Below are 26,741 nucleotides of genomic sequence, written 5' to 3'. Positions count from 1 at the left end.
AAACACTCTTTTTCACCGCTTTCCCACACAACAATTAACTCTCTGCTCTCTCTCTGCTTCGCCAGCAATAGGAACGGCCTGCCGACCGTTCCTATGTAAAGAAAACTGCAGACGACTTTAAAGGGATATCACCCATAAACACTAGCAGACGGCTCTTAAAGAAATATTACTAATTTCTTTTTGGCAGCTGTGAAGTGGGGGCTCTCAAGGCTACAATCAGAGAAAGCAGCCGAGGCACAAGCTGCCAGCGTCTCCAAATAGAGCAGCACAGGTGGAGGGACCTGAAAACAGGTGTGACACCCCAGGGGAAAACTGGGCCCCACCGGACCCAGGGCCCGAAGCCACTTTTTTTTTTTTTTTTTTTTTTTTTTACCACGTACAGGGCATATGCCAACCAATAAACAAGGAAATAAGAGGAGAAGAAACCCCTCCTAACTATAGAATCAAACTACCTCACCAGACTATTAAAGACTGCACAGGCTGTCATCTACCTCTGCTGAGACTGAGAAAAATACTGGCTAGTGAATGTACGCACAGGTATATATACAGTATTCAAAAGTTCAGTTTTTCTCAGTCTCCCTCTGCTGGTAGGAGGACATAACCCATGCGTCTTGACCGGTCTGGAGGGCGTGGAGGAAACTGAGGTTAAGGTGGATGCACAGGTCCACATATAGTAAACCTCTAAGGTTCTCTCTATCTCCACCTGCTGGTAGAGGGGCATAACCACTCGTCTCTGAACTGATCTGTGGGAAGCTATGGAAATATAATTTTAAAAAGGTCTATAGCACTGAACAAATGTCCTGCTTCTAAGCTCCAGGTTCAATATTGACTCCATCTGTTTATTGATTTATTCTTAATTTTGATCTCTATCCTGATCTAAATTCTTTTCTTTGGGGGGGAGGGGTGAACAACAAGGTACAAAATGGGGGGCCTCAGCAGGGCTCTAGAATGCAAAATCTATGTGGCTCTGCTTCCAAGCTGAACAACTATACTGGAGGAACTGCTACTACAGTAGCATAAGTTGTTCAGCTTAGGGCAAAGCCAGACAGATTGGCATTCTAGAGGCCTGTTGAGGCCCCACATGCTCTTAAAAGTTAACCTTAGTCACTGGCTTTCAACAGTGTACTAGACACATCCCTACATTTGTACTTGGTTATTTAGCCTGTTATAAATCAACAACTATGGCAACTTCTGTATGTTGTGTGTGTTGACACTATTTACCACTTTTAACTCACTTTCAGCAATTTTCTGAAAAAGCATGGTATACAATATTAAAATTACTTTGTGCTTGCTCCCAACAATGAAGAGCCATAAGTGTTCCAAATCACAGGCAGAGTGTCATTATCATATGGTAGTAGAGAAGGAACAATGGCAGACATCTTGTTATGGAGCAAGGTTCTTTTGCATCAGTAGATGTTTTAGTTACCTGAAATCATGTCGCTCTGCAAGTCATATTTCTCTGTTGAAGCTTGTCAGCTAACACAGATCGTAAGTCTGATTTCTCCAAAAGTTTATTATCTGCCAAAAGAGAGAGAAATGGTATGAACAATAAAATGCCAGTATATCCAGTAATGTGTACCTATTGCATCTGAAAGAAACACATCCTCTATAGGTCGGGATATCACATTGCAGCATTTCCCAAATTTTTTGCAAGTACTGCAAACACACAATGTTACTGGGTGCAAAAATGCAGAAAAATGTTCAGCACAGAAATTAAGTTGTGCAGTGCACAATGGTACACAGTACTTTAAAATGAATGGAGCCATTAGACATTCCTCCCACAACACACAAAGAAAATAGTGGATCTTAATGCATAATGCAAAAATTCACTGCCTGGTCCAAGACTGTGTAGAAAAGTTGGTCAAGAGTATTTAATACCAGGTTTTTTTTCCCTGCAACTGCAAGCTCCTGCAACTTTAAAAGACAAACCAGAAACCAGGAGGTAACAACTCCATGCACAAATCAAAAACAAACTGTCAGCACATATCTGCACGTGAATATTAGCATTGCAAAAATTTTACATGCAAGAGATTTTTGTGAGGCTAATATTTACGAGTAGAACTACATTCCAGTTCATGCAGATGTATGCTGCAACTTTCATTTTCTTTAGGCATATACAAAGAGAAGCTGCCCTTATCGCAGAACCTGTGTGTGCATATACCTGAAAGACCTTCCATGATAAATACACACGTTCTACACACTTGAATTAGCATATTATTAGCTTAATGCATCACCTGCTTAATGTTTCCTCGTTAATCTCATGGTAGAAGCAAGCACCACTCAGCCATCAACGCATGGTTCTATCATGTGGCTTTCTCCATTGACATCTCTGAGAAGCAAGCAGTGCCAATGTGAAGAAGACATCTACAGGCAAGGGTTGGAAATGAGAGGCTGGAAGGACTTAGAGAAGGAGGAGATGCTGCATGCAGTGTCTGTACTATGCTAGATGAGGCCCAGCTATCCATGCTCTGCATTCTAAGGAGAGATACGCATTCAGAAAATGGACCTTCTGCATGTTGAAGAACCACTGCTGGTACAAGATGTTAACAGTAGAGTGCAGATGCTGGTAGGCAATGGTGATGTTTCTATAGCAGACCTGATCAGATCTGCTAGAAAACACCTACATATGCCCTCATTTTGTGAATAAAGAAATCTGTATTTAAAAGCTTAGGGCAAAGGAGGAGAGCTTTAATTACAATGAGGTATGTTAATAGAGATAAAGTAGGGTCAAGTAGCAAGAAGAAAGCAAAATGGCGCATGTGTGTTGCATTTTATCAGTTGCCATGTTCTGTTTTCAGATTCATTTTATTGCTTTAACACTAATGCGATTCATTAGTACCAAGATAACAAAAGAAATGTTGCATTTTGTTGTAAAATTCAATTCTTTAGGCCCCAAGCTCTCTTAAATACAGATATTCTTTCCTTGCCCTCATGACCCATAAGGAAATATTTTCTTACTTTACTTCTGAATGTATTATCTTTCAGTTTCAAACAGCACCACCTTTATTCTAAACTTCCTTATTACTGGAAATTGCCTACCTCTTGCACATGGGAAATTAGGTTCTTACCTTGGTAATTTTCTTTCCTTTAGTCACAGCAGATGAATCCATTAACTGATGGGTTGCATCCGCCTACCAGCAGGTGGATATAGAGAACACTGAAGAACCACAGTGACCCTTGGATGGCTAGCCCCATCTGCCTTCAGTATTTGAAATTTCCAAAGCAGAGTGAATAAGAAAGGTAACATTACATAAACTTTCCTCACAGCGAACAAATGCCCCAGAACCGGAGCAATAACCACACAAAGGAGGGACGAACTCAACCTCCTGCAATAGAACAGCATGTAGAAACTGTAAGAACTGTTCATCAACTCCTCCTGATGAGATACAATATCTGCATGAAAGAACTGAACAAAAATGCAAAGTCAGACAGGGAGGGATCATGGATTCATCTGCTGTGACTAAAGGAAAGAAAATTACTAATGTAAGAACCTAATTTTCCCTTCCTTGTCATCAACAGCAGATGAATCCATTAACTGATGGGATGTACAAAAGCACTCCCTACGTAGGGTGGGAACAGGCAACTCCGCGAGCCAGCACCTGCGCTCCAAAATGCGCGTCCTGCTTCATTGCCACATCCAGCCTGTAATGCCGTACAAACGAGAGCTGAGAAGCCCAAGTAGCTGCATGACAGATCTCTTGAAGAGAAAGGACACCTGTTTCAGCCCACGAGAAGGAAATCGCTCTCGTGGAATGCGCTTTAAACGCTTCAGGGGGAGCCCCGCCCTGAAGCGGATACGCAGAAAAAATGACTTCTCTGAGCCAACGGGCTATAGTGGCCTTAGACGCTGGGCACCTGCGGTCGAGGACCTGTCAAGACAAAAAGATGATCAGAAGTTCTGAAGTCAGTTGACATCTGTAGATATTGCAACAGAGCCCTACGGACATTCAAAAGATGTAATTGCCCAAAGGAATCCGAAAGTCCTCCCTAGAAAAGGAAGGTAGAAAAAATGGGCTGGTTTAGGTGAAACGTTGAAACCACCTTAGGCATAAAGGAAGGCACTGTACGTACCGTCACCCCGGACTCTGAGAACTGCAGAAAAGGGTCCCGACAGGAAAGTGCATGAAGCTCAGATATAGCCGATGTAATGGCCACCAAAAAGACTGTCTTGAGAGTCACATCCTTCTCAGACGCTCAGCTTAAATGGCTCAGTAAGGCAAATGCTTGAGAGCCTTCAACACCAGCCCCAGGTTCCAGGCCGGACAAGGCAACCGCACGGGAGGGCGAAGCAGAAGCGCCCCTCTGAGAAATCGGGCAATGTCCAGATGAGCAGCAAGGGACAAACAAGAGACTTTCCCTCAGTAGCATGCCAACGTTGCCACTTGCACCCGAAGGGAATTGTAAAGCCAGGCCTTTTTGTAAGCCATCTTGCAAAAAGTCCAGGATCAGCGAGACCTCTTTCGGGGCACACCACTCCTCAAACTTACGCCATATCCGAGCATAGGCTGCGGAAGTAGACCTCTTGCGGGCCTGCAAGAGAGTGGAGATGACCTTGTTAGAGTAGCCCTTATCTCTCAATTGCGCTCTCTCAAGAGCCAAATCAGCAGGGATCCTCCATAGTCACCGGGCCTTGAACCAACAGGTTCAGAACCCGAGGCAAAGAAAGTGGAGCCTCCACCAGCATCCGGCGGAGATCCGCATACCACGGACGCCTTGGCCAATCTGGAGCGATGAGAATCAACCAATCCTCGGTGTAGTCAAATCCGCAGGAGGACTCGCCCTATCAAGGGCCAAGGAGGGAACACATTATAGGAGGCTCGAGGGCCAGGGTTGAGCCAGTGCATCCAACCCCGCCGAGCGAGGATCTCTCAGTCTGCTGAAAAAGCGAGGGGACTTTGGCGTTTGCACTTGACGCCATAAGATCTATTCCGGGAGACCCCCATTTGGCACAATCTGAAGAACCACTTCTTCTGCCAGTTCCCATTCCGCCGGGGTCGATTTGATGCCTGCTGAGAAAATCGGCTTGCACGTTGCTCTGACCTGCTATGTGAGCTGCTGACAGAAGCTGCAGGTGGAGCTCGGCCCAGTGGCAAATCTGAGAGGCCTCCGCGGCCAGGACCCTGCACTGAGTGCTGCCCTGACGATTGATGTAGGCCACCGCTATCGTGTTGTCTGACAGAACCCGGACAGCAAGCCCCTTCAGAGTCTTGTAGAAGGCCAAAAGAGCCTGGAATATCGCTCTCAGTTCCAAGCGATTGATGGACCACCCCACTTCCACGGGTGTCCACTGACCCTGAGCATAGCTCCCTGGCAATGCGCTCCCAGCCCAAAAGGCTGGCATCCGTTATCACCAGGCACCAAGAAGGAAGCGCGAACGCATGCCTCGTCACAGCATGCTGTCGGAGAGCCACCAATCCATACTGTGCCGGCCGCAGGGAGCCACCTGAGTCTGCGTTGATATTCCTGGGAAATCGGAGACCATTGATGAAGCAGGGCAATCTGCAGTGGCCTCATATGCGCCTCGCCCAGGGAACCACCTCCAAGGTGGCTGTCATCGACCCTAGCAGCTGGACAAAGTCCCAAGCTCGAGGGCGAGGCATCCGCAGGAGCAGACGGACCTGATTCTGAAGTTTGCACCGTCTGTGATCGGGAGAAAAGACAAACCCCGAGGCCGTGTCAAAACCGGACCCCCAAATACCCGAGAGAGTGAGAGGGGGTCAGGTGACTTTTGGGTATATTGACCACCCAGCCCAGAGTGCAGGACTGTCACCACTCTGGCTGTGGCAAGACGACTTTCGTCTGCCGAATCTGCTCTGATGAGCCAGTTGTCGAGATAAGGGTGCACTCTGATACCCTCTCGCCTAAGACAGGCAGCTACACCACCATTACCTTGGAAAGGGTACAGGGAGCTGTGGCTAGGCCAAAAGGCAAGGCCCGAAACTGGAAATGTTGTCCCAACACCGCAAACTGGAGGAACCGTTGGTGCGGGGGCCAAATAGGAATGTGCAAATACGCTTCCTTTAGGTCCAGAGACGTGAGAAACTCTCCTGGCTGTACCGCCACAATGACGGAGCGCAGGGTTTCCATGCGAAAGTGTCGTACTCTTAGGGCCTCGTTGACTCTTCGTAAGTCCCGCCTTTTCGAGGCACGACAAAATAATGGAATAGTGGCCGCAGCTGCGTTTCAGCGGGAGGCACCGGGATCACCGCTCCGAGGTGCAGCAAGACTTGCAAGGTCTCCTCTACCGCCGCCCGTTTACAGCAGTGCTGCATCGGGACTCCACAAACACGTCTCTCACAGGGGCACCGAATTCCAATTGGTAACCTTCTCTGATCAGGTCCAGGACCCACTGATCCGAGGTAATCTTGGTCCACTCCTCGAGAAAGAGGGAATGACGTCCTCCTACTGCAGGAATCGAGGAGTGGACTGGCGTCCCATCATTGTGGAGGACGCCCCTGAAATCCAGGCTGAGAACCGGCCGCTGTGGAACGTTTGTCCGAGCGAAAGTTCCTCTGCTGAAAACGAGCACATTGAGAAAATCCAGCAGAGCGCCCCGGGCGAAACCTGCGGGCTTCACGGAAGCGAGGTCTAGGAGAGGAGGGAAACACAGGACCCTTGGAAGGCGGCCTCGGCTTATCCTCAGGTAACCGCTGGGTCTCAGAGTCCCGTAGGTCTTTAACAATCTTCTCCAAATCCTCTCCAAATAACAGGAGGCCCTGAAAGGGTAACCTCACCAGCCTTTGCTAAGAGGCCATGTCAGCCACCCAATGCCATAGCCAAAGGAGGCGGCGGGCAGAAACCGCCACAGACCAGATCATAAAGGGCGTCCGCCAAAAATGACAGAGCCGACTCCATCCGCGGGCAACCTCAGAGAGGGAACCCACACCATCCGCAGGTTGCTCCACCGCCTGTTGTAACCAGAAAAGACATGCCCGGGCTGCATAGGAACTGCAAATAAATGCCCTTAAGTCAAGGCCCGAAATGTCAAAGGACCGTTTAAGCGCGGATTCTAGCCGCCGGTCCTGCATATCTTTCAAAGCGACCCCTCCCTCTACTGGGAGAGTGATCTTTTTTGTCACCACCGTGACCAACGCATCCACTTTAGGCATCCCAAAAGGGGCCAAGTGCTCCTCACTCAGAGGGTAAAGTTGACCCATAGCCCTGGCCACTTTCAAAGGCCCATCGGGGTCAGACCATTGAGCTGAAATAAGCTCTTGAATGGAGTCATGCACAGGAAAGGCCCAAGTAGGCTTCTTAGTACTCACCATCCTAAGATTAACAGAGGAGGCATCGCCCTCGGCAGGATCATCAAGCGAGAGGGCCTGCAAGGCGTCAGTAATGAGAGCTGGCAGCTCGTCATGGTGTAAAATCCGAACCGCATTGGGATCATCCAAATCCAGTGGCAAACAGGCACCCTCCTCTGGATCATCTGTCCCCGAGGGCCTGCCAGATCCCTCAGACTCCCCACAGCCTGACCACAAGGGGGGGGAAAAGGATATGCGCCACTTTCAGACGGGGAATTTACCCGTCTACGTTTAGCGTCCTTCCAACGCTCGAGGGGACGAAATAACCTCTGTAGCCAGCCCCAGGCCATCAACACCCGGAGGGGATCCAGAATGCAACGCAGTGTCAGACACCTGCGGCAGAGCTCTTTTCAGCATGAAGGCTTTATGCATTAGAAGCACAAACTCAGGGGAGAACAACTCACCCTGACCCTCCGCCTCCGAATTAGGAGAAACGGATGTAGGAGCTCCTCTGGCAGCCTCAAAACGAAGTGTCCCCCTGCACTCAGACTCCTCCGCAACCATGAGGGTCGAGACATTGGGCGTCTCCAAAATGGCGCCTGCTACCAGCTCCACTGAGTGGGAAGAATCATCGTTCGTCATGCTCGTACTAGCTCGAGCATCTAAGGAGCATGTTTTGCACAGCCCCACTGCTGATCTGAGTTTACCACAACGGGAGCAGCGCTTAACTCCTTTAGCAGCCATCCCCCAACTGAATGGAAATACAGCAATAAAATGGCGGCTTTGCACCAAAACTTACCCCGCTCGGAACGGCGTCCGCGGGACCCTCCTCGGAGGAGCTGGGCACCACTCTCACCTCAGAAGACCGAGTCAACGAGCTCCGGTCAAGCTGCACAGAACCAGAATCTCTGGAGAAAGCCTCAGAACAGCCATGCAGTAAAAGCGCGCTTTTTTTTTTTTTACGCTAAGGAAAGTTGGAGGCAGGCAGCAACAGAGGGACTCCAGGAGGAGCAGGGAATGGGTAAGACAGGGAAAGGGCTAACCTATATGCCTTTAAAGTGGGCACCACCAGTCACAACACCCCTGCTCAATTGGCAAAGCACAGGAGCCACCCCAGGCAGAAATCCAGGAGCTGATCAAGCTACGTCCACACCTGCTGGGAGATAGAGAAATACTGAAGGCAGATGGGGGCTAGCCATCCAAGGGTCACTGTGGTTCTTCAGTGTTCTCTATCTCCCCCTGCTGGTAGGCGGATACAACCCATCAGTTAATGGATTCATCTGCTGTTGATGACAAGGAATGTTTTTCTTTGCTTCTTAAAAAGAAAATTCAAATCTCTCCTAGAAGATAGGGCTAGACAGAACATCAAGAAGTCATCTAGTCTGGGGATAAAATGTATTTAGGAAACAAGCACTAGTCTAACAGCCCCATCTCTTTTAATATACTTTTTTCCTTGTCTTTTCATTCTTACATTTTACTTATTTGCTGTGAGGTTTCTTCCTGTTTTGTTCTGTTTAGCTTTTTCACCTTGTGGCTTATGTTTGCTTTTCTGAAACAAGAATCAAATGCCAACTTTTAGGTGTCGAACTGGCCTGGCTACTAGCTGTTTTTCCATCACCATCTCTTGCCTCCGAGGCTGGTCAAACTAATGTCCCACCTACTTTTAAATCACCAATGAAGAAAAATTATACTATCCTCTAGCAAACATTCAGTAAAATGCACTCTAAACCCTTCAGAAATCATATGCTGATAGATGCTGACCCAAATGCTTTTTGTAAAAACAGTGGCGGCTTGCTGGTTCTTTATGGAGGGTGAACTTCTGTTTCTTGTCTGTCCAAATGCTTCTTGTTCATTTCACAATTGAAGCTTTGACAGCTGCTATAAAAAGATAACCAACTTAACTACTGAAATGGATAGATTGCTTGAGATATCTTAACAGTGACCTACAAAGATTCAAAGGAAGACCTTTTTCGCCTTGGCAAGAATCTAACTTCTGAAGAACTGGAAAAATCACCTGGTTCAAATGAAAAACAAAACTCACTTTAGGTATTTAAATACAAAAGGGCACAGTGTGAAAGATCATCTCTTCTGAGAATACCAGATGTAAGAAATCCACCTGGTAGAACAAATAGCCACAAAGAAAACAGGTCTTTAACGTTAGGGTTTTTGAATGACGTATATCGAGAGTTTGAATGGTGTGGACATCAGCACCTTCTATATATACTAAATTTAAGTCCTATGGTGGAACTACTTTTCTGCAAGAATGACAAACATGGTTCACTCCTAAGGAAGCAAACTTTGTTTTGGTGTGGTCACCAAATTCTCCAGATCTGACCTCTACAGCAGCAATAGCTGCCACCTGCACCTTGAGGAGTTCAGCACCAGACCTTTGTTCAACACCTGCTACAGGAAGAACAAAATCTACCTGCAGGAAGCAAACTTCCTCACACCACTTTTCAAATAGTCAGAAACCTAATATTTGCTGAAGACGCTGAATGTTGACCTACACTATTCAAGGGCAACGCTATAAGAGAAGCTGAAACATTCATACTAGTTAATTTTCTTTCCTTGGGTCTGGGTAGACCAGTCTAGACTAGTGGGATACAGCCCTCTGCCAGCAGATAGAGGTAGAGATACTGAAATATTCCAGTGACATCACCAACATAAAGGCTCTTCAGTATGCCAATGCCAAACTAAGAAAAACACAACTACATTTGCATCCTTGGGTAACCACTGCAGCATGTTTCAGTGAAACCATCAATGAACAACTATATACATAAATCACTGGAAAACAGCAGATACCAAGAATACTTACCCTATCATACTTTCATGGCAGGCACAAATGCCGCTGTTCAAGAACAAATGTGGACTAGATCAGAGCGGCATTCCTGATAGATGTGCTCTATGACTTCTAGATGGGAGATTGGGCGTGCAAGTGGCAGATGAAGTTCAATGTTGACAAATGCAAAGTGATGCATGTGGGTAAGAGGAACCCAAATTATAGCTACGTCTTGCAAGGTTCCGCGTTAGGAGTTACGGATCAAGAAAGGGATCTGGGTGTCGTCGTCGATGATACGCTGAAACCTTCTGCTCAGTGTGCTGCTGCGGCTAGGAAAGCGAATAGAATGTTGGGTGTTATTAGGAAGGGTATGGAGTCCAGGTGTGCGGATGTTATAATGCCGTTGTATCGCTCCATGGTGCGACCGCACCTGGAGTATTGTGTTCAGTACTGGTCTCCGTATCTCAAAAAGATATAGTAGAATTGGAAAAGGTACAGCGAAGGGCGACGAAAATGATAGTGGGGATGGGACGACTTTCCTATGAAGAGAGGCTGAGAAGGCTAGGGCTTTTAGCTTGGAGAAGAGACGGCTGAGGGGAGATATGATAGAAGTGTATAAAATAATGAGTGGAATGGATCGGGTGGATGTGAAGCGACTGTTCACGCTATCCAAAAATACTAGGACTAGAGGGCATGAGTTGAAGCTACAGTGTGGTAAATTTAAAACGAATCGGAGAAAATTTTTCTTCACCTAACGTGTAATTAGACTCTGGAATTCGTTGCCGGAGAACGTGGTACGGGCGGTTAGCTTGACGGAGTTTAAAAAAGGGGTTAGATAGATTCCTAAAGGACAAGTCCATAGACCGCTATTAAATGGACTTGGAAAAATTCCGCATTTTTAGGTATAACTTGTCTGGAATGTTTTTACGTTTGGGGAGCGTGCCAGGTGCCCTTGACCTGGATTGGCCACTGTCGGTGACAGGATGCTGGGCTAGATGGACCTTTGGTCTTTCCCAGTATGGCACTACTTATGTACTTATGTACTTATGCACCACCTCCTGAGAATATGGCAACTATTTAACCCAGCACACAACAGTGCTTGAGCCACAACTGCTGAGGCGGCAATGGACTGCTTCATAAACTGTTCCACCTTTGTCATAGGAGTCCTTCAAATCTGAGCCTCCCTCAACTAGGATAGTTGTCTTGTGGTCACTGCTGTGACTACAGTATGTACATCTGGGAGTCAGAACTTGTGGACGAGGGTACAGTCTACCCAAAGGTCTAATGCTCAAAGGACCCCTTTGGGGCCTCCCACTCTGCCAGGACCATCTATGATAAAGCCCTAAGGAGTGGAAAGGCCTTAGACAGCCATCCGAGATCCTACAGAAGAGGGTCTCCATCTGAGGGCTCCGTTTGCAAGGATGAGGGGATCTGGAGAGGTTCAGTCACTATGCAGATGAGCTGACTGAGCTCTTGTTGCAGAATAAGTGGACCACTAGGGACTCTTATTCCCTCTTTGAGCAGGGACTGTCTCTCTTTGTTAAATTGTACAGCGCTGCGTAACCCTAGTAGCGCTCTAGAAATGTTAAGTAGTAGTAGTTATTTGGCAAGAGATCTCCACTGGAGAACCTTCCAACTTTATCATCAAACTCCACACACCCTGCACTGGGAACCCAGGTGGAAGAAGGCTGAGCTCTCTGGGTCAAGGCCCCGCTAAGCCTCAGTGTCCACTTCATGCCACTGATCCAGTCCTTTCTGGCACCCAGGGGCCACACCTCCAACCTGAGGGAACACCCCCCACACTAGAGAATGCAGCTATTCCCTTCCCTATGGAGGTTGAGGATGAGCCCAGGGCTGAGATGCTCGAGGTCCTGGATTATCCTTCTCCACCTAGAGAGACTGCAATAGCTCCATTGCATAATGTACTGAAGGAAGTCCTTATGCGGAACTGGTCATTCCCTCTGTCTAACCCCGTGATCCTGAAAAGAACTGAATCCCAATATTGGATCCATGGGGAACCTGGATTGATGAAGTCTCAGCTACCTCACAATTCCATGGTGGTGGACTCTGCTCTCAAAAGAGCCAAGAGTACTAGGGACTATGCCTCGGCGCCCCCAGGCAGAGAATCTAGAACCTTGGACTCTTTTGGGAGGAAGGCGTATCAGGCCGCTATGCTCGCTGCCAAAATCCAAACATACCAACCCTTCACGAGCATCCACTTGCAGAACTCAGTGGGGGCAACTGTCTAGCTTGGTTGATGCACTCCCTCCGGAGCAGGCAGAGCCTTTTCGCCAGGTGGTGAGGCAGCAGAAGGCATGTCAAAAATTCCTGGCCAGGGGTACGTTCAACACTTTTGATGTAGCATCCAAGATCGCTGCCCAAGGTATAGTGATGCGCAGACTCTCATGGGTGCGCGTGTCTGACCTGGATCATTCGGTCCAGCAGCGGATGTTCCTTGCCGGAGGGGATAACATTTTGGTGAGAAAGTAGAGGATCTGGTTGACCAGCTCAAAAAGCAAAATGATGCTATGGATTCTCTCTCCCGCCGCGCGTCTTCTGCTACTACCTCCTCATTTAGGAGGTTTTTTGGAGGGGGTGGAGGCAGAATGCTCATCGAGAGCCACTGGGATTTCTATAGTTCTGCCTATTGACTCCGTCACATTAAGTCAGCTCGCTGCATCTCCTAACAGGCCCCCAAGCTCAGAAAAAAAGGTCAGAAGCTGTAGCAGCTGCTACCAATACTTGCTTGCATTCATTCACTAAGACAGACAAGGGGAAGGCATCAATTTCTCTCTAGCCCCATGGAGGGGAGATGGGGAGGGGGCAAAGCACCAGGCAGAAGATTAGCTAGTTCAGATTGGGTTGCTGGTAGCTCACAGGGTACTTGGCCTTTCTAAGAACAAAATGAATAGCCCAACTACTTCCAAACCACTTTACCAAAATAAATCATCTGAAGGGTGCTGCTCTGGCAGTTTACCTTCTGATCCTGCTGTACATGCCAGAGAACGTATTCACCATCTGCTTGAGATAGACTACTGTCCAAGTCTCACAGCTGTACCACCTGTTACACCAGTGCTGAAAAAGATCTAGTGTCTCCATCTGCTGGTACAGAGACAAACCCAGATGTCTAGCACGATGATTAGGAAGAACAGTGTGTGCCTCGAGACCTTTTGTTTCCCCAGTAAAGTATTCTGACCCTTACAAAACAAACATAGCAAGGCATGGACAGTATACTTCCTAGTTATACAGTCAGAAAGCTACTACCGTGTGCCCATAGAAGGCTAACTCAAATTTGCTAGAAACCTCTAGTTTTGACTTGGTAGTATAAACAGCAAGTCTGTAGCCAAGGCCTATTCCTCCTCTACACATTCTAACAAGAATAGCCTGATCATGTACCTCCTCAAGAACAGGATATGGAATTCAGATAGCACTGAGACTTTAGCCTTATAACACATTATAAAACATAAGCAGATACATGCACTAAAAATGTGTTAGAAAATAACTTCTTGCTAAGCAAAAAAGTATGCTGAAAACAAGAGAATGCTAAAAACAGTACAATGCAAAGAGGTACAGGGAAAAAAAAAAAGGCAGCACAAGTTTCTCTCTTCAAACTGCAACTACACAGAAAGAATAACCAGAGGCCGTTGTTTCTTAAAAATCTGAAAGAAACCTGGTATTCTGACACATCATGGAGAGAACAGTAAAATCCAGCTTCACTCAGGGGTTCAGCAGAACATAATGACTTGCTTCTCCAATAGTACTGGCAATTCTACATCTTTCATTAATAACTTAAGATGCAATACAGAAAGAATGCATTTCTGAAGTCTGCAGAATTTTAAAGTATTGTGCACAGAAATTATTTCTTTATACATAATTCCACCTCCCCCCCCCCCCCCCCCCCGAGTAATCAACTGCAAGTTTTGAATAAAAGCCAGTTTGTGAACAGTGCCTTTAAGTTATTCCACTACCCACACATGATCAAAGCAATAGACAGCAAACTTTGTAATAAAGCACAAACTATTCAACTGGTAGTTAAATATTATTCCTGAACAATTAAAGAGCAATTCTATAAAATGAAACAAACTTCAGGCATCAAAATGCAGTGTGCTGAGAACAAACTCTATAGTAGCATCTGGGCACTCAGATTCCCTTATAGAATACTAGCTTGTCAGCGTTTACTTTTAGGCATACCACTTCACTTCTATAGCAGGCATAAATGCATGCATCTAAGTGTAGCACTTCAGCACATAACTATATTATAATTTTTGTCTGTAAAAGTTTGAAATGCCTATGCCCTACCCATGTGCCTCAATGAACAACCCTTTGATTTATGTGCTATGTAACTTGTACACTCGCATTATAAAATACCACCGACCATACACATAAGTGCTGATATTCTATAATTTTAGTGCACAAATGGCACTTACATTTAGATGCTAAGGTTATAGAATTAGGGGATGTGTTTATACACGTGATCCCTCACCTCCCTCAATCCTTCAGAATGCATAATGATTAATATGGCTAGGCAATTTTCACAATCTATACAAATATCATATTGACCCAAGCTTTGTTATTTCAAAAATAAACCAAAGAAAAAGGTTCTCAGAGCTCTATAGTTGTGGCTCTCCCTCCCCTATGAATAAAAATAGGAAATAAAATTATTTTAAAAAGATACTCAGTTAATTGATTCCACTCCTTTTTGGGCTTATTGTAAAAGAACAAATTGAAGGCCTGAGCTAAACACTGAATCTTATTGGTATTCGGACTGGTGCAACATGCCCAGTATGGTTGGGGAGGGTAGGGGGGATTTACTATGCTAACACCCAACAGCACTAAGAAAACTATGTGTTATGACCAGGTCAAAGCAGAAAATCAAGAGGTTTAATCTAAGTTAGTACCTTAAAATTAATATTGTTTTAATAACCTATAGTCAGAGGGACCTAAACAGGTTGGGTGGACAATAACCAACTGCTCTTTGAGACAAAAACAGAGTTTAATTTCCACCCCCCATAAGGTGTTCCAATGCCTGTGCGGACAGTGACACAGATGCCCATTCAAAAAGCAATTTGTTCACAAGCTGAAAAAAAAACATTTCTTCAACACTCTCCCAGCTAGTTGGGTTCAATTAAATCAATAAGCAATTGCAAAAAAAAAAAAAACACCATCAAATTCAACCCTCCCTCCCATAACCTACAACCAGACCTAGGGCGTAAACTTCACGTGCAAGAAGCCAGCATGTCTTGTATCTCCTCACATTGTACAATAAGCTCCTCGAAGGCCTGTCTCTGTAATCGATCCCTCCGCTTCAGTTCGTGGCAGATATGCTGTTTCCAATTAGGGAAACTGGCCGGTCGGCAGCCAGACGCCATATCGCATGCTGCAAAAGGCTGGCAGGTTATCTCTTTCACCCACCACCAATCACGGGCCTACAGCACCTAGCATCGAAATGAGGCAAACCCACCGGAGCCCTTAACCCTGACCAACTTTCTGTTGCTCACGGATACTCTCTGCTAAAGTACCAATAAACAAGAAGCACCAAAAGTATATCAGTGTAAAGAAAACCGCAATGTTGCCAAGTACAACGTTTCTCCATCAAAAAATTTTCCCCGCTGTCGTAAACTTCTACGCACGCGTACTAGAAACGCATGGAAGTCCACTTCGTTTCCGCTTCCGGAGTGACTAATACTGCGTGCGCATGCTACTTGCAAGCGTCTTCAGGAAAATTGAGGGAGGAGAAAAGCCAAGGAGGTTTAATAAACAGGAGTGGAAGTGAGCCTATCTAGTCCATTGTAAGCAAGGAAGCCAATTTGGACAATTTGAGTTTCCCCTTCCCAGCGCACTGAGCGCAGCCGTCATCTCCGTTTACTCAAAACAAAGCAAGCAAACCTATGAGCTGCTGCATCCACATTGTCGGTTTTTTTATTATTATTATTATTGTTGGTCCATCTGTAACAAGTCTAAAGCTGTTTCAGTTGGATAGGCAGTACCTTAAAAGGTGGAGGACAACACTTTTTTTTTACTACTACTACTATAAATAATTTCTATAGCGCTACCAGTTCAACCCACCCTCTTACTGCTTCAGAGTGTGTGTGAAAGCATTTGTTTGTTTTTTTAAACCCTAACCAGGAAACTCACAATTGGTAACATTTTATGGATAAAACTTCAACAAAGAAAGTCAGAGCACACCTCTGGTATCTATGGGCACCTGAGTTCTTTGTTTTATAACAGTGCTGGAGCATTTTAAACACTTTAAACATTTTAACTAAAAGGTGTCAGTGCTGTTGCTGGGCTACCCTGAGACCTTTGTACCTCCCTGCCCTCTGCAAGATGCCCCCCTCTCAGGGAAAAAGGGGGGGGGGAGACAAGGTAAAGGCTTCTTTTTTCTATATTTACACTAACCACAAAGGTATGGCATAGTCACATTTTCAATATGGTAATACTAGAGCCCAGGCAAAGAACAGGTTATTTTGAGTGAGTCTTCATTGGACCAAACTTGCTTTCCTTGTGTCATCACCATCCAGTTGGATAGACACAGTGCTTTTTTTGTGCCGGTACGCAACGGTACGGCATACCGGCACCTTTTTTTTGCCCTGCACTTCCTCTCAGTCCCCCAGGGGTGTGGTGTGCTGGAGCCGCAGGGCCGGTCCGACACGGTAAGCAAGGTAAGCATGGCAGGGGGGCGCCAACCTCTGGAGGGCGCTGCCGCGCCATGTTTACCGCCACTTATCTGCCCGCCCTGGCGCCCTCTTCTCCCCCCAAGGATCCTTTTTCTTTTATTTTAAATTTACCTAACCTCCGTCCGAGTCCGACCGCATGGGCAGCAGCGTCACTGGAAGCGCTCCCCTCCCGAGTCCCGACGTCTCTAGCAGAAGCTTCCTTATTCATTCATTCTCAGTGTCCCGCCCTACTTCAGGAGAATTGTTATGCCAACCTCTTTCATTATTCAAGTTGCAAACAGAAAAGCTATTTCAATGAAAGTGAAATGTTTTTTGTCACTGCTCCAGAACTTGCTGTATTGTGGATTTCAGTGTTGCGCTATAAGCTCTGGTGAAACTGCTACAGCTCATTCAGAAAAAATGGTCCTTCCCTCCACTGGTTAGGTTGACTTTTTTCCAGTCAAATCTGCCATTATATTAAAGAAATCACAATATAATAATACAATTAGAGGTTTAGAAAAATCAGTTAAAATCCTTCACTCATTCGCTGTTTAAGATATCAAGGACCCCTTTTACAAAGGTGCGCTAGCATTTTTAGCGCATGCTTACTAGAGATGCCTATATATTCCTTTGCACTGTACAATTTCTAGGTATCCAGTCGAAATTCAAAGATTCAATAGATAATGTTCATAGCACATCCTTCAGAATCTACTTCAATAACGTTATATAAATTTCAAATCATTTTGTAGCATTATTATATATATATAAGTTTTCTGGTGACCTCAGTGATGTTCACCGCCAACCACCCGAAGGTTTTTTATGGTGGTGTCAACAACATCAACCTCTTCACAGGTTCACCCAAACAAGTTATTCACTTTCATTTAAACACACACTTATTAGGTTATTGAACTTATCTTTTTAGAGACTCTTTTTCAGTCGGACCCAGGGGTTTTATTGTCCGACATGCATGTTTCGCTCGAAAGCGAGCTGTCTCAAGGACACTCCCCTGTAATACAAAGATAATTCATTAGTCTATTGTAACCTTTTTCAGATACCCACTTTTAACTAATACCTTCCACTTAACATTACCCCACAAGCTTACCCTGAAATCTTTTTTAGCGCCAGCTCTGCAGAGTTACTTAGAAGCAAAGATGGCGTCGTCGTCTCTAAAGCCCATTTAAATATTATTAATACAGTGACATAATCAGCCCCGCCCCTAGTATCCAAAAGGTTAGATCAGAGATGCACAATCTAATTCGGCATTTAAACCGTTCGGTATAACTGTCTATAAATAAAAAATATGCCATTGTTCTCTGTAATTAAGAACCTTTGTTATTGAGCCACCCTCCTTCCTTATTTGAATGCATTCAACAATCCTCCAACGTATATCTTCTACTCTATGCTGATTTTGCAGCCAGTGATCAACCAGGGGTGCCTGCAAATTTTGCATATTTATCCTTGATTTATGCTCATTGAGGCGTATTTTAATTGATCGAGCACTTCTCCCAATATATACTAGATCACAGGGGCATATAATCGCATAGGCAACATTACTGCTGTCACAGTTCGTCAGAGATGTACTCTTCAAGATCTTATCTCTATTTGGTACTATCCAGGAGTTACCTGTGATTGCTAACGAGCATCACTGACAGTGTCCACAAATTGTTTGACATCCCCTTTTCTGAATTATGGGTTGGGCTTGTAAGAACTTATTTTTACCTAGCCGCTCCCCTAACTCGTTTGGGTGAACCTGTGAAGAGGTTGATGTTGTTGACACCACCATAAAAAACCTTCGGGTGGTTGGCGGTCAACATCACTGAGGTCACCAGAAAACTTATATACAGGGCTTTTTTTGAGGGGTACTTGGAGGTACTGAGTACCGGCACCTTTTCCATTGTCTGCTAAAAATGACCCATGGTCCCCAAGTTTTAATGAAAGAGCTTACACACCAATTCTGCCTTGTCATAGATTCTGTGACCGGTTGCAGAGGGTTTGGCTATTGTGGGCTGGGTCCCTCAATGATCACCCCACCCCTGAAGAGTGGCCTGGCATTTGAGTACCGGCACCTTTTTTGCTAGAAAAACGCACTGCTTATATATATAATAATGCTACAAAATGATTTGAACTTTATATAACGTCTTTGAAGTAGATTCTGAAGGATGTGCTATGAACATTATCTATTGAATCTTTGAATTTCAACTGGATACCTAGAAATTGTACAGTGCATATCTATATGGTTCTAGTTTAAATATCATAATTTAAGCCATCATTTGAGAGTCATATATTCCTATGGACATTTCTAGCTTTTAGCGCGCAGCTTTGTAAAAGAACCCTCCCCCCCACCAAGGCTCCCATACTCCACAGGTGTTCAGTCTTTTTTCCCTTCTCTCACTCTTTGTCTTTCTCTCATGCACTCTCTCTGCCCTCCCTGTCCTTGGAAACTTGTGAATAAAAAAAAAAAGGAAAAGCATTGGAATGATATATCTGTGGGTTTAAAACACCCCCCCTCCTCTCTTTGGCTAAGTGCAGCTGTGACGTCATCACCCTCCCTCCTGCCCCTCTGTGGTTCCGCTCCCAGCCCAGCCTGGAATCCTCTTCCCCAACTGCTGCGATTGGCTAGCCATGATCCATTAACCGTCGACCTCATGGGGTAGGAGGGAAAAGACCTGTGACGTGCCGCAGGGGTGGGAGGGGGTTGGTGACCACTGGGGGAGTAAGGGGAGGTAATCCCCAATTCCCTCCGGTGGTCATCTGGTCAATTGGGGCACTTTTTTGTGACTTGGACCTAAAAATAAATGGACCGAGTGCAGCCGGCGAAATGCTCGTCTGAGCCGGCCATCTTTTTTCCATTATGGGGTGAAGCCAGCTATCTCATAACCATGCCCCCGTCCCACCCCGCCTTCTGTACCCTCCCTTGAAGGTTGGCCAGCTCCGCGACGAAAAGCAGTTGGGGCCGGCTAAAATCGGCCTTTGATTATACCGATTTGGCCGGGATCAGGAGATCACCGGCCATCTCCCGATTTGTGTCGGAAAATGGCCGGCGATCTCTTTCGAAAATAAGCTCAAAAGTCAGCATGGATTTAGTGAAGGGAAATCTTGCCTCACCAATCTACTACATTTCTTTGAAGGGGTGAACAAACATGTGGATAAAGGTGAGCCGGTTGATATTGTGTACCTGGATTTTCAGAAGGCGTTTGACAAAGTACCTCATGAAAGACTCCAGATAGGAGGTAGTGTTCTATTGTGGATTAAAAACTGGTTAAAAGATAGAAAACAGAGAGTAGGATTAAATGGTCAGTATTCTCAATGGAGAAGGGTAGTTAGTGGGGTTCCCCAGGGCTCTGTGCTGGGACTGCTGCTTTTTAATATATTTATAAATGACCTAGAGATGGGAATAACTAGAGAGGTAATTACATTTGCTGATGACACAAAGTTATTCAAAGTCATTAAATCGCGGGAGGATTGTGAAATATTACAAGAGGACCTTACGAGACTGGGCGTCTAAATGGCAGATGACGTTTAATGTGAGCAAGTGGAAAGTGATGCATGTGGGAAACAGGAACCCGAATTATAGCTACATCATGCAAGGTTCCACGTTAGGAGTCACGGACCAAGAAAGGGATCTAGGTGTCATCGTTGATGGTACGTTGAAACCTTCTGCTCAGTGTGCTGCTGCAGCTAATAAAGCAAATAGAATGTTAGGTATTATTAGGAAAGGAATGGAAAACAAAAACGAGGATGTTATAATGCCTTTGTATCGCTCCATGGTGTAACCGCACCTTGAATATTGTGTTAAATTCTGTTCGCCGCATCTCAAAAAAATACAGTGGAATTAGAAAAGGTGCAGAGAAGGGCGACGAAAATGATAAAGGGGATGGGACAACTTCCCTATGAGGAAAGGCTAAAGCAGCTAGGGCTCTTCAGCTTGGAGAAAAGGCGGCTGAAGGGAGATATGATAGAGGTCTATAAAATAATGAGTGGAGTTGACGGGTTGATGTGAAGCGTCTGTTTATGCTTTCCAAAAATACTAGGACTAGGGGGCATGCGATGAAGCTACAATATAGTAAATTTAAAACGAATCGGAGAAAAGGTTTCTTCACTCAACGTGTAATTAAACTCTGGAATTCATTGCCAGAGAATGTGGTAAAGGCGGTTAGCTTAGCGGAGTTTAAAAAAGGTTTGGATGGCTTCCTAAAGGAAAAGTCCATAGACCATTATTAAATGGACTTGGGGAAAATCCACCATTTCTGGAATAAGCAGTATAAAATGTTTTGTACTTTTTTGGGATCTTGCCAGGTATTAGTGACCTGGATTGGCCACTGTTGGAAACAGGATGCTGGGCTTGATGGACCTTTGGTCTTTCCCAGTATGGCAATACTTATGTACTTATGTACAGTATTAGTCGCCAAGTTTATACAAAGTTGATTATTTTCAGTGGAAAATAAATCTGTTGGCTGCTTGCTATATGAATATTCCATCACTGTTTAATTATTGCTACCAAGTATTACATATTTAGGGCATATGCCTTAAACATAGATTGTTTACATTTGTTTATCTAGACCTTAGATGCACATGGTGTTGCTTATTAAACCCGAAGGCAAAACCAAAGTGTGGTTAAACAATTTAGTATAAACTGTTATTTATGCCCCAACTTGACATTTCGTCCTTTAGATTGTAAGCTCCTTTGAGCAGGGACTGTCCTTTTTGTTAAACTGTACAGCGCTGCGTAACCCTAGTAGCGCTCTAGAAATGTTAAGTAGTAGTAGTAGTAGAACTTTACTTGTTATGAAATGCTTTGAGTCCTGCTGATCTATACATCTGTTGTTGTTTTTTTTGGCGGGTAGAAACAGTCAGGTGGGCTTATAGGGAGGGACAGGGCCGCCGAGAGGAGGGCAGGGGGGCAAACTTCCCCGAGCCCAGGCCTCCAAGGGGGGCCCGGCGCCAGGGTTAGGCCATCGACTGCAGTCCCCGGTCTCACCTGCCTGCCTCCTCGGCTCCTGGCCCCCTGCATTCAAAGCGGCAGTTGCAGATCGCCTCTCTTCTGGCCTTCTCTCCCTGTGTCCCGCCCCTGCAGAAACCAGAAGTTACATCAGATGAGGACGGGACACAGGGAGGGAAGGCCACAAGAGACGCGATCTGCGACTGCCACTTTGAATGAAGGGGGCCCAGAGCCGTGGAGGCAGGCAGGTGAGACCGCTGACTGCAGCGGCAGGGGGAGCGACGGGGGCGGCAGTGGCGTGGGGCAGAGGCGGGGCGGCCTAGCCCCGGGCCTGGCCTAGCCTCTCGGCAGCCCTGGGGAGGGAGGGGAGTATGGGAGGGGAAGGGTTCTTGGGATAACTGTAAAAGTTGTTATTGTGCCATGTTGGATGGTTTACTGTTTTTTTCTTGTTCTGTATGAATCTTATCAACCAACATGTTTTGCTTTTAGTAAAGATGATTAAAACATAAAAAATACTTTTTGAATGTTTCTGAATTCTATTATTCTCTCACTGTATTTCCAGTTTTGCCACAGTATGAGCCATCACAAGAACAAAATATAAGAAAACCAATGGGCTGCATTAGGGGCTTATAGCCCATTTAGTTATTTTTCCACAAATGAGAGATCTGACAGAAAATATTTTTATTATTTTGATTTATAAACCACTTGTCCTTGAAACATGCTCAAACAGAATAATCCATTTGTGTATTTAAAAGGTAAAGTTCTACAAAACAGATGAAGATGTGATTCCATGTGCCCCAAATGAAATGAGAGTTTAATTCAATTTCCATTTAATTTCAAAATATTCCACCTTTATAGCACCATGCTTCCCAAGGCAGATTACAACAACATTTAAGATGAACCCATCAGGAAACAGGATATCATCACTGAAATTTGGCTAACTGTATTGTAAATAGTGTATTTAGTTTTTACTGTAGAAAAATGAGCACAAAATACAGAGTTTAAAATTGCTGTTTCTAGCAGCTATAATAATTTTTTAACCTGGTTTAGTGGTTGAAGGATAGGAAACAGAGAGTGGGGTTAAATGAGCAATATTCACAATGGAGAAGGGTAGTTAGTGGGGTTCCTCAGGGGTCAGTGCTAGGACCGCTGCTTTTTAATATATTTATAAATGATTTAGAGATGGGAGTAACTAGCGAGGTAATTAAATTTGCCGATGACACAAAGTTATTCAAAGTCGTTAACTCGCGACAGGATTGTGAAAAATTACAGAAGGACCTTACGAGACTGGGAGACTGGGCGGCTAAATGGCAGATGACGTTTAATGTGAGCAAGGGCAAGGTGATGCATGTGGGAAAAAAGAACCCGAATTATAGCTACGTCATGCAAGGTTCCACGTTAAGAGTTACGGACCAGGAAAGGGATCTGGGTGTCGTCGTCGATAATACACTGAAACCTTCTGCTCAGTGTGCTGCTGCGGCTAGGAAAGCGAATAGAATGTTGGGTATTATTAGAAAAGGTATGGAAAACAGGTGTGAGGATGTTATAATGCCGTTGTATCGCTCCATGGTGCGACCGCACCTTGAGTATTGTGTTCAATTGTGGTCGCTGCATCTCAAGAAAGATATAGTAGAATTTGAAAAGGTGCAGCGAAGGGCGACTAAAATGATAGCGGGGATGGGACGACTTCCCTATGAAGAAAGACTAAGGAGGCTAGGGCTTTTCAGCTTGGAGAAGAGACAGCTGAGGGGAGACATGATAGAGGTATATAAAATAATGAGTGGAGTGGAACAGGTGGATGTGAAGCGTCTGTTCACCCTTTCCAAAAATACTAGGACTAGGGGGCATGCGATGAAACTACAGTGTAGTAAATTTAAAACAAATCGGACAAAATATTTCTTCACCCAACGCATAATTAAACTCTGGAATTCGTTGCCAGAGAACGTGGTGAAGGCGGTTGGCTTAGCAGAGTTTAAAAAGGGGTTAGACGGTTTCCTAAAGAACAAGTCCATAAACCACTACTAAATGTAGGGTTACCATATGGCTCCAGAAAAAGGAGGACAGATTGAGCCAGCCGGGTTTTACTTCCATTGCTTGAAAGCAATGGAAGTAAAACCCGGCTGGCTCAATTACTTCCATTGAAAGCAATTGCTTTCCATTGAAAGCAATGGAAGTAAAACCCGGCTGGCTCAATCTGTCCTCCTTTTTCTGGAGCCATATGGTAACCCTAGTTGAACAGTCAGACAAAGGATGAGTGAAATCTGTTACAAGGCTCCCGATTTGCTGTCTGAGGCCCCAGAGCAAGTTGGGAGCTAGAGGAGGGACAGTGTGGAAGACAGCCAATAGGAGCCAGGGTCTGCTAAAGGGCACGAATTTGGACCAATGAGGTGGCAGGAGGCAGTCTGACCCATAGATTGGCGCGAATTTCAAGCCAATCCAGGGGATAGGAGGGGTGGAACAAAGAAAAAAGTTTTGCAGTCCAGAGGCACCTTGGGAAGAAGGAAGGATGAGCAGGTAGATGTAGAAATGATAAAAGAAATCAGAGACGTGAACAAAATGGGCAATGTGATAAAAACGGGTGACTTCAATTATCCAAATATAGACTGGGTAAATACCATCCTGGAGGCCCAGGCCATATATATTCCGCGAATTAGAAAAGAAAGACAGAAGTCCAAAAGACAGCCGGCCTGGTTGAAAAGTGAGGTGAAGGAAGCTATTAGGGCTAAAAGAAACGCCTTCAGAAAATGGAAGAAGGAACCGTCTGAAAATATCAAGAAGCAGCATAAGGAGTGTCAAAGCAAATGCAAGGCGCAGATAAAAAAGGCCAAGAGGGATTACAAAAAAAAGATAGCATTAGAGGCAAAAAAACATAGTAAAATTTTTTTTCGGTATATTAAAAGCAGGAAGCCGGCAAAAGAATCGGTTGGGCCGCTGGATGACCGAGGGGTAAAAGGGGCGATCAAGGAAGACAAAGACGTAGTGGAGAGACTGAATGAATTCTTTGCTTCGGTCTTCACCGAGGAAGATTTGGGTGGGATACCGGTGTCGGAAATGATATTTCAAGCGGACGAGTCAGAGAAACTTACTGACTTCACGGTAAACCTGGAGGACGTAATGGGGCAGTTCAGCAACTGAAGAGTAGCAAATCTCCTGGACCGGATGGTATTCATCCTAGAGCACTGATAGAACTGAAAAATGAGCTTGCGGAGCTACTGCTAGTGATATGCAACTTATCTTTAAAATTGAGCGTGGTACCGGAAGATTGGAGGGTGGCCAATGTAATGCCGATTTTTAAAAAAGGCTCCAGGGGAGATCCGGGAAATTATAGACCGGTGAGTCTGACGTCAGTGCCGGGGAAAATGGTAGAGGCTATTATTAAAAACCAAATTACATCCGAGGACTTGGATTACTGAGACCGAGTCAGCACGGCTTTTGTGTTGGGAAATCTTGCCTGACCAATTTACTTCATTTCTTTGAAGGAGTAAACAAACGTGTGGACAAAAGGGAACCAGTTAATATCGTGTATCTGGATTTTCAAAAGGCATTTGACAAGGTACCTTATGAAAGGCTACAGAGGAAATTGGAGGGTCATGGGATAGGAGGAAATGTCCTATTGTGGATTAAAAACTGGTTGAAGGATAGGAAACAGAGAATGGGGTTAAATGGGCAGTATTCACAATGGAGAAGGGTAGTTAGTGGGGTTCCTCAGGGGTCTGTGCTAGGACCGCTGCTTTTTAATATATTTATAAATGATTTAGAGGTGGGAGTAACTAGCAAGGTAATTAAATTTGCTGATGACACAAAGTTATTCAAAGTTGTTAAATCGCGACAGGATTGTGAAAAATTACAAGAGGACCTTACGAGACTGGGAGACTGGGCGGCTAAATGGCAGATGACGTTTAATGTGAGCAAGTGCAAGGTGATGCATGTGGGAAAAAAGAACCCGAATTATAGCTACGTCATGCAAGGTTCTACGTTAGGAGTTACGGACCAAGAAAGGGATCTGGGTGTTGTCGTCGATAATACACTGAAACATTCTGCTCAGTGTGCTGCTGCGGCTAGGAAAGCGAATAGAATGTTGGGTATTATTAGGAAAGGTATGGAAAACAGGTGTGAGGATGTTATAATGCTGTTGTATTGCTCCATGGTGCGACCGCACCTTGAGTATTGTGTTCAATTCTGGTCGCCGCATCTCAAGAAAGATATAGTAGAATTGGAAAAGGTGCAGTGAAGGGCGATTAAAATGATAGCGGGGATGGGACGACTTCCCTATGAAGAAAGATTAAGGAGGCTAGGGCTATTCAGCTTGGAGAAGAGACGGCTGAGGGGAGACATGATAGAGGTATATAAAATAATGAGTGGAGTGGAACAGGTGGATGTGAAGCGTCTGTTCACGCTTTCCAAAAATACTAGGACTAGGGGGCATGCGATGAAACTACAGTGTAGTAAAATTAAAACAAATCGGAGAAAATATTTCTTCACCCAACGTACAATTAAACTCTGGAATTCGTTGCCGGAGAAAATGGTGAAGGCAGTTGGCTTAGCAGAGTTTAAAAAGGGGTTGGACGGTTTCCTAAAGGACAAGTCCATAAACCGCTACTAAACGGACTTGGGAAAAATCCACAATTCCAGGAATAACATGTATAGAATGTTTGTACGTTTGGGAAGCTTGCCAGGTGCCCTTGACCTGGATTGGCCGCTGTCGTGGACAGGATGCTGGGCTCGATGGACCCTTGGTCTTTTCCCGGTATGGCATTACTTATGTACTTATGTACTTATGAAGACAAGCCCAGGAAAAAAATGGAGGCTGCAAGCATGGTCTGAGAGGAAAAAATCAGATCCAGGCAGGAGTGTGCAAGCTCAGGGCCAGAGGAGGCATGCTGCAGGCTGATGAAGAGGGAGAAGACTGGTGAGTCCTGTAAAGGGGCCAGGGACTGAAGCAAACAGGAACAGAAGAGGAGGAGAAGGGGGTCTGGAGCGGCCGGGGCAAAAGAGGCCATTCTTCAGACAAAGAGAGAGAAGCAGAGGAGGAAGAAGGGAACACACTGGGAAGCTGAGACGTGTTGGGAGCAGTGCAGAACTGAATAGAATCCCAGAGAAGTCCACCCAGTGCATCCGTGTGT

At 45.2% G+C, this 26,741-nt stretch overlaps 1 protein-coding gene across 1 annotated transcript in view; it reads right to left on the bottom strand.

The window, feature by feature from the left end:
* The window catches only part of ATG16L1 (autophagy related 16 like 1), a 303,900-nt gene extending 288,238 nt beyond the window's left edge, over positions 1–15,662 (bottom strand). Inside the window, 4 exon segments of the mRNA XM_030217204.1 lie at positions 1,427–1,442; positions 1,445–1,462; positions 1,465–1,518; positions 15,278–15,662. Coding sequence (XP_030073064.1) covers positions 1,427–1,442; positions 1,445–1,462; positions 1,465–1,518; positions 15,278–15,392 — 203 coding nt within the window. The 5' untranslated portion in view covers positions 15,393–15,662.
* Positions 15,663–26,741: the final 11,079 nt, after the last annotated feature.

Source organism: Microcaecilia unicolor, chromosome 10, assembly GCF_901765095.1.
Source record: "Microcaecilia unicolor chromosome 10, aMicUni1.1, whole genome shotgun sequence".
Lineage (NCBI taxonomy): Eukaryota > Metazoa > Chordata > Amphibia > Gymnophiona > Siphonopidae > Microcaecilia > Microcaecilia unicolor.
The sequence above is the reverse complement of the archived record's forward strand: the minus strand, read 5'-3'. Positions and strand labels throughout refer to the sequence as shown.